Genomic DNA, 8,102 nt, shown 5'->3' with positions numbered 1-8,102 from the left:
ACTGTATATGTGAACTGTTACAACACATGTTAAAAAGAATGTCTTAAAGCTGTATCATTTTTGTTGAAACCTTGTTAGTGTAGCTTACCTCACTGTTGTTGTGATGCATTCAAAAACTCTTCTGACAGTTATGTTGCACTATGGGTTTTAAGTATTAAAAGGCTATGTAAATGCATCCGGTTAATAATTGTATTTATTTTCGTTTATGTTATTTACAAATGATGTTGAAGTCCTTTAAAGCATTCTCAGGATTTTAGTAATCATTAATCTCTTCTGGATACGAACTGTTGAATGATATCAATGGGCAGAGGAAAGATGATGGTGGAGTTTTTCTCTGCTGCGATGGTGTTTAGAGTCTGGAGGTATCGTAGCTGCAGAGCGGATGGTGACTCGGCAATCACCAGTGAGGCTTCCTTCAATGCCCGTGAGGCGTTCATCTCACCCTCTGCTGCAATCACCTGCACATACATATAATAATACGCTTGAGCTGCTGGTATGCCTGATATAGATTCCCCCCCATTTTTAATATGTTCATTTCAACAACAGTATTTCTTTGCAGTGCTGGAACTGCTGTTTGTAAAACCCTGAATTTCTCGATGTGATATTAGATAGACTTTAGAGCAGCCGGTTGCGGACTGAAGGGGAAATCTTTGCACAATTTTGTGTTGGTTGCCACCTGATTTTCAATGTAAAATTGGAATCCTGAAGCAAAATCAGTTGAGAACCATTGCCTTAAAAAACCCAGTAGACAACCCAGATAAAAATGGGTTAACTGTAATTGATCTGATTATTGCTATTTTGCTCAGAGCAGGTCGTATTTGCTTAGACGTTGCACTGCAAACAAGACATGGCTTCATTCAAGATTCATCTAAATGTACAATTGTGCAATACATTACATATATGTTTGTCTGTGTACATTTGTACAACCTAAATTCATTGCTTAGCCCTTTATTTGGGGAGTATTGAGACTGTCACCTTGATCAAGTGCACAGAGTGGTTGCCTGCTCTGTTAAGGCTAATTTATACATACTGGCAAAATGATCACGCAGGACGTCGGCATTTTGTTGCCGAAAGATATAGTACTCTAGGATCGGCCACTTCATGACGACTCACTGACAAGCGGCATCTACTATCAGACATTTTTGCATTGTTTCCACCTTGGACAATGCACCTGCAAAAAAGGAGCTCACATGTGCCCAAACGCCAGACAACACTTACCGCTTTGGCCGCTGGGGGCAGTGTTTTGAATTTCAGGAAGCACAGACCGAGTAAACCTACTGTTTACAATTGCACTGAGATCAGTCTCTTCTTTTAGTGTACCTACAAATTTTGTAATAATGCACTGACGTTTTTGTTCTGCTACGGTATTTGTTTAGTGATAATTTTTCCTTTACGCACTAAAATTCTTGACCTAAGAGAACTTAGCTAGTCAAACTTCATTTCCATTTGAAAATGCACTGGTTTCGTTATGTTTTTGTCTTTCATCCACACTTGAACTGAGACTTTAAAAAAAAAAAAACAGTCTTTCCACAAGTTTCCACAATAAATCTGAGTTAAATCTTAAATGAATTAGTGTGGACATAGCCTGGCTAACGTAAACGTGGGTGTAGTTTGGATGATGTTCTTTATTTACAATTTTGCATGCCAGCTGAGAAGATTGTAGCTAGCTAGGTTACTATCTTAACATTAAAAATGAATAACTTTGATGTTCATCTCTCTGAGGTTGTTCAAAAGGACTTTGGAAGTTTTAGCCTTTTGCAGTATTAGCCTAGCATTCTGTTACGCATGCACATACACTCTCTAGGCTTGATGCTTTTGAGGGAAGAAAGTTAATAATGAATTCTAAGGCATCTCAAAACACACACTATATTATTCATGTGTATTTGTCATGATTTGAGATTAATTCAGGCTGCGTAGCTGCATAATGTCATGTTCTACAACCTTCTTATTAAAATCTCTTTTTGTACAAAATGGCCTTACATTTGGAGCCTTAAGATGATATACAGGCCATAAATACAGGCAGAAAACATGACATTTAAACTGACCTTAATAAATGTTCATGGTTTCTTTATGCACAATTCATCAGTGCATTGTTCTTAAGAAAATAAAACTTAATTTTCATAATTTATTGCAAAGAAATCTTAATCTAGGCCATACAGGCAGCAAAAATGGTATTAACCAATAATATCATAGCCTTCTCTTCATGATTCAATCAAATCCCATTGGATAAAATTTGTTGATAAAGTCCCACCCCACATTAATTCCTACTAAATATCTATTAAGTGAATATATCACATCACATAGGGTTAAATGTGCTGCAATGCCATTCAATGTTGTCTCTAATGTCACTAAGCAAGATTAGCAGTCCTTCATTTTTTTAATAGTTATTATCTATAACACAAGACTTATTTTACTTGTACTCTCAGGGTGTTTTGGTGGTCTCACCTTGGCACGAGCCTCTCGGGCCGCCTCGGCCTCTGCAGCCATGGCCCTCTGAAGCTGCTGAGGCAATTTAACATCCTTTATCTCCACACGCTCCACTTTAATGCCCCAATCGCTAGTGGCCTCATCCAGGGATGCCTGTCATTAAGGTAATACAAATTGTGAGGATCCGTTAATGTGATACCCAGATAATAATCTCTTGGGGCGGAACCCTGGGGATAGGTTTACAACTAAAGCAATATCCATGTAATAGAAATGAACTAATGCTGGTCTATATCTACAACACTTGATTTAACTTAACACACTTCCCTGGTATCCTTGCAACTCGTCATATTTTCTAACCTACTTATTATGTTAATACAGTGTGCTTGTTTCATTGTACTTACATTTTATGTACCTGCATTTAATTACATCTGTAGTTACATTGTTAATCTTAACCCTAACCCATATTTACTCTAAAACCTTACTGTAACCCCTAACCAGAACCCTACTCCTAAACCAACCCATACCTCAACCTCAGTTGCAGCAAATGTAAATCTTGTAAGAATTTTGCAGAACAACATGTAGTTACGAGATAAATATATTGTATTGTATGCATTTTAAACTTAGTACATAAAGTAGTAGCTTAATACCAGTGTGTACAGTATTGCACTTACAATGGAAGTGTATGAGGCAAGTGTATCAAAGGGTTTAACAGCACAAATTTGAAGATTATAATTTTTAAGAATTTATCTTTTTCTTTAGTAATTGCAGAAGTTGTAGATAAAGCTTTAGTTGACCCAGAATATTCCTTGATAAAGAGGTGAGATGATAAAGAGTTGATTATTTTTAAAGGAAACTGCCCCAAGATGACTGCTGAATAGCTCTTTCTGCTCCAAGAGCTCTTGTACCTGCATGCTGTTTGAGATTCCCTCTCTATCAGACAGCAGCTCTGACAGGTTCCTTATGCCCAGTATGTTTCTAAGGGTGGTCTGGGCCAGTAGACGTGTTGAGTGGTCCGCATTGGTCACATTGGCCACAGAACAGATGGGGTCAAAAACACGGAAGTACACCACACCATCCACACTCACTGTCACCGAGTCCTTTGTCAAGATCTGTTCTCAAATAAATACATGTGAATTAAACCTTAACAGAGATTGTTGGTTCTAGATATTGCTATGACTGCATTAACTTTGAGTTGGAAGTCATATATGATATGGCAATCATTTTTTTTTTTACATCTATAGCTTATATAATATATATAAGTTAGTTCTGTTTGTCTATGGAAGTAGATCAAGAGTATGTACCTCCTGAGGAGGAATATCAAATGACACTGTTCTCAAGTCCACCTTCCTGAATGTGTCAGTGCATGGCAGCACAAAGAAAATTCCTAAGAAAAAGTAAATGAATAAATATAAATGTAAAAAATATACAAATACACACAATTGTGGGGTAAGCTGTGCCACTTTTTAGTTAAGTTGGCCTCTAGGCAAAGATAATTGAGATTGAAGTAAAATGAATATGCCTATATATACTTAGGGATGTCTGCTACTACCTAAAACCAGAAGAAAGCATACAGTATTTACAGTATACAACATACAGCCATATAAAAAAATATGGGGGATACACGGGATTGAGGACGATGCGGTTGGCGCTGGGGGCGATTTGGGGGCGGCAGCGGGTGCAGTTTCGCCGGGTAGCCCCCCCGCGAACCTCCCTCCTGGTCCCCATCCACGCTCGCGGCGATAGCGGCTCGCCTCACGGCCTGGCTGTCTATCCTCCCGAGCCCGAAGCAGATGAGCTTGCCGCTGCATCGGAGAGTGTGATGTCTGATGCCGAGGACTCCCCTGGACTGCCGCCTTCGGGCCAGCAGGCCCAGGCTGAGGCCGACGCTCAGATGTCTGACATGCTTTCCCGGGCCGCCGTGAGCGTGGGGTTGGATTGGAACCCTCCATCCTCCCCACAGCCTTCACGGTTGGATGACTGGTTCCTGGGGGCAGCGCCGCTCGCTGCCACGCATCCCCCCGGTCCCGTTTTTCCCGGAGGTGCATGACGAGCTGACGTCTACGTGGAGAGCCCCGCTCTCCGCTCGTCTAGGTGCCAACCACTCCACTCTCACCACCCTCGACGGCGGAGAGTGCCATGGATACGGGGCGATTCCCCAGGTCGATAGGGCAGTTGCGTATCATCTATGCCCCGGTAGCCCTACCTCCTGGCGTGGCCGCCCCGTACTCCCATCCAAGCCCTGTAGGACAACAACCTCGCTCAACGCGAAGGCCTACAGTGCGGCTGGATGCGCTGCCTCTGCCCTGCATGCGATGGCCCTCCTGCAAGTCCACCAGACCAAAGCACTCAAAAACATGCATGGGGTGGACCTGATCCTGATGTGCTGCAGGAACTGCGCTCCTTTGGTGCCCCTAGCGCAGTTCCCTGCGCACGGAAATCGCGACCCTCTTAGCCAAGGGTGCGGTAGAGCCCGTCCCTCCAACCGAAATGAGGAAGGGTTTCTACAGCCCTTACTTCATTGTACCCAAGAAAGGCGGTGGCTTACGACCAATCCTGGACCTGCGAGTTTTCAATCGGGCCTTGTTAAAACTCCCGTTCAAAAGTGTTTTCTCAGGTCCGAGCCCGTAGAACTCGGTAACACGTAGGCCGACCGGCCGGGTGGATCGCTTGCGCCCAGCGCCCTTTTCCTGACGTCAAGGTAAAGTAGTGCGCCTTTTTTCCCAGGGCGCCCCACTCCGAGTCGGGACCCTGGTCGATTCCTCCCCAGCCCTCCGGGTCCGCTGGTTCAGCGGAGGAACTCGCCGACCCAAGCCACTGCGGGTACCCTGTTGGCTACCCTGTACTGGTATAGGTGCTCCACAGGTAAGGCCTCCTACTCGACTCCCCTGTGTGTAATTCCACGGTTCTGTCCCCTTACGAGCGGACCCCGTGTCTCCCTTAGGCAGTTACAGCTGCCCGGTCGCCGTGCTGTAGCAACTCCCCCTTCGAGGCTGGATCTACCACCGCGACCATACTTTCCACACGAGCCCTAAGACGGCTGTGTGACGTGTCTACCACTTTTCCTCCCCAAGAAAAAGGGCAGGTGTGGTCTCCGCAGGGTCTGGGTAAGACCCCCTTCCCTATATGCGTGTAAGGGCCCCGGCCGTGATTGCTCTATGCGAGAAACATAGAGAGAAATGAGGCCCAGCAAGGCTGGCCCGTTCCCATTGTGGCAAACATCGCCTTGTTCCCCTTCCAGGGTAACTAGAAGGATCTCGATGTTCTTATGGGGCATTGGGGAAGGGTACGTGCAGCCAGGTACAGATGATGCGTGGCACTGGATGAAATCCCTGCCCGCCTCTGTATCGGCGGTTCACGTACACGGTTCAGCGCATGGCAAGATTGGAATGGGTCCCCTAGTGTCGCTTCTCTGACACAACGTGGAGAGAGCGACAGAAGGGGAACGTTTGGTTACGTATGTAACCTCCTTTCCCCGAGGGAGGGAACGACACGTTGTGTCTTTCCTCCGCCATGTCGCTGAACCGAGCCACTGTTGTGGCCAGACCATTTCCGGCTCCTCAGAAAAATCCTGAATGAACTCCCGTATTTGCGCCGCTTAAATACCCGTATGTCCGGGGGCGGGACATGCAAATACTGGCTGCCAACTCTCATTGGCCTTTTTTCATAGATCTGAGGTTGATATCGGCGCTCAAGAGAGACCCCTAGTGTCGCTTCTCCGACACAACGTGTCGTTCCCTCCCTCGGGGAATGGAGGTTACATATGTAACCAAACGTTACTGGGCACTAACCCTAAACCTACCCCCAACCCTAAACTTAACCCATATTAAGTAAATATAGTTACCTAATATTACACCGTATTTTCTTGGGTAAGTACAATGTAAACATACATACTGTAAAATAAAGTGAAACCCAAAAATGTATATGTTTTATAAAAGTTTTAACCAATTTGCTTTGACCTAAAGTTCACTTACATGCTAAACACTTACTTTGACATGTAAAAAGGTTTTTGTGTGAAAAGGGCAGCTGGTTAGATATGGATAATAACATTTAGAACCTAAGATGAGCACAACCAGTAGATTAATGGGATCCAGTTGTTAAATGTTCAAACAAATAAAAACCTTTGTCATACCTGGTCCTTTTGGTTTCCTGTCCACAATACGACCCAGTCGAAAGATCACTGCCCTTTCATACTCCTGTACAATCTAAGAGTGAGCCAGGGAGTACATTGTAGATGCCGTCAATGATCGAGAGTTGGTTGTCTATGTACAATCTACTGTATCATATTAGCCCAGCCTTTTAAAAACACAACATACCTTGATGCACATAAAGATTGTGACAGGAAACAATCCTATGATGAAAATGATGGAGATGATGATAATGAACCAGCCGATACATCCAAGTGAGGGTTGTTTATCATCTGAAAGACATGAAGCAAACTTTCTGTTCAAGCTAAGTTTCCCAAAATGATCATTGCTTATAAATCTTATGCAGGTATATTTCAAGACAGGCTTGTCATGTCACTACATCATGTCAACTATAAATCTTAATTATTATTCCCAATCAATCACAGAATTAACCGATGAAGTAAACAACTCAACTTTTACAGTTTGAGCTCAATAAAGCTATCTTAAATTTCACTGCACACTGACCAGTCATATCTTTTATGTTTTCACTGTTTACGGGTTAAAGCAATTGGGTCTTTAAGGATTCAGTCTTGGGCAAGCAACTCAAAAATGTAGCATGTAGAGGAATATATAAATTATTTTTATTTTATAAATTTTTATGGGTTAGATCAAGTAGAATATATATAATTTTTGATCCTTGAGGTAACAATTGCAGATTACCACTTTGTAGTACACAGGCACAGCATGTTTCACTCACCTTATGTAGGCCTACAAGATATCCACAATTATAAAAGCTTAGGTGCGCTGTTATTTCGCAAATTTGCTCATAATAAAGAAGTGTTAACAGAGTGGTTGCATTGATCATTTTTGTGAATTTATACAGCATATTTATAGAATTTTTTTGCTTTAATAATTTTAAATGTTACATTTTCTGGCATTATTACTTGGATTAAGTAAACTTTTTATGTTTTTCATGTAGTGAAACATTAAATTTTTTGTGATGCCTTATGAATAAAGAAACTTTTTTAACAAAGTAATGTGTTATGTTTTTATGAAGGCCTACCTTGCATTATTTGTGCGTGACGCACAGTCTCCTGGTTTTGTATCTTGATTACAGTAGTCATCTTTAAGAGCAACACAAGCTTGTGTTATGGAAGACAGCAGGTAACAGAGAACCTTTAAAAGCGAGCTCACCTACCCACGAGGGTGTGTCCTTCTCTTTTCCCTCTAGACTGCAGATGTATGAAGAACAGCAGAGGAGGAAAGGAAAATTACTCATTTAATTTTAGATACTAATAACGTGAGCCAGAACAGGTACAAAATGAAAAATACTCTGATAATCAGATAACTGATCATTTGTATTTTCTCAGAGCCTTCAGTATATTTCTTAAATGCTGTAAAAGCTGTAACGGGACATATATTATTCATGGATTGCTGTGCCATGACCAGGCAAAGAAATATGAGCTCTCAAATGACATGGCAAACCATCACATGACACCCAAGTGCTGATATATGACCGGATAAATTTAATTTCTTATGGCAGACATCACT

At 42.4% G+C, this 8,102-nt stretch overlaps 1 protein-coding gene across 1 annotated transcript; it reads right to left on the bottom strand.

The window, feature by feature from the left end:
• Positions 1 to 263: 263 nt before the first annotated feature.
• stoml3a (stomatin (EPB72)-like 3a) lies at positions 264 to 7,675 on the bottom strand. Its single transcript, XM_052109632.1, has 7 exons — positions 7,615 to 7,675; positions 6,741 to 6,844; positions 6,557 to 6,629; positions 3,729 to 3,811; positions 3,333 to 3,536; positions 2,446 to 2,580; positions 264 to 458 (listed from the first exon to the last, which is right to left on the bottom strand). The coding sequence occupies exons 1-7, from the start codon at positions 7,673 to 7,675 to the stop codon at positions 264 to 266; spliced, it is 855 nt and encodes a 284-aa protein (XP_051965592.1).
• Positions 7,676 to 8,102: the final 427 nt, after the last annotated feature.

Source organism: Xyrauchen texanus, chromosome 38 (genome assembly GCF_025860055.1).
Source record: "Xyrauchen texanus isolate HMW12.3.18 chromosome 38, RBS_HiC_50CHRs, whole genome shotgun sequence".
Lineage (NCBI taxonomy): Eukaryota > Metazoa > Chordata > Actinopteri > Cypriniformes > Catostomidae > Xyrauchen > Xyrauchen texanus.
Note: the sequence above shows the minus strand (reverse complement) of the source record. Positions and strands in the feature narration are given on the sequence as shown.

Coding starts and splice junctions, on each gene's coding strand:
- stoml3a (XM_052109632.1), bottom strand. CDS start 7,675: ATGACTACTGTAATCAAGATACAAAACCAGGAGACTGTGCGTCACGCA. Junction 2,581..3,332: donor GAATCTCAAACAGCATGCAG/GTACAAGAGCTC, acceptor CCTTAATGACAG/GCATCCCTGGATGAGGCCAC. Junction 459..2,445: donor CCCGAGAGGCTCGTGCCAAG/GTGAGACCACCA, acceptor ATGTATGTGCAG/GTGATTGCAGCAGAGGGTGA.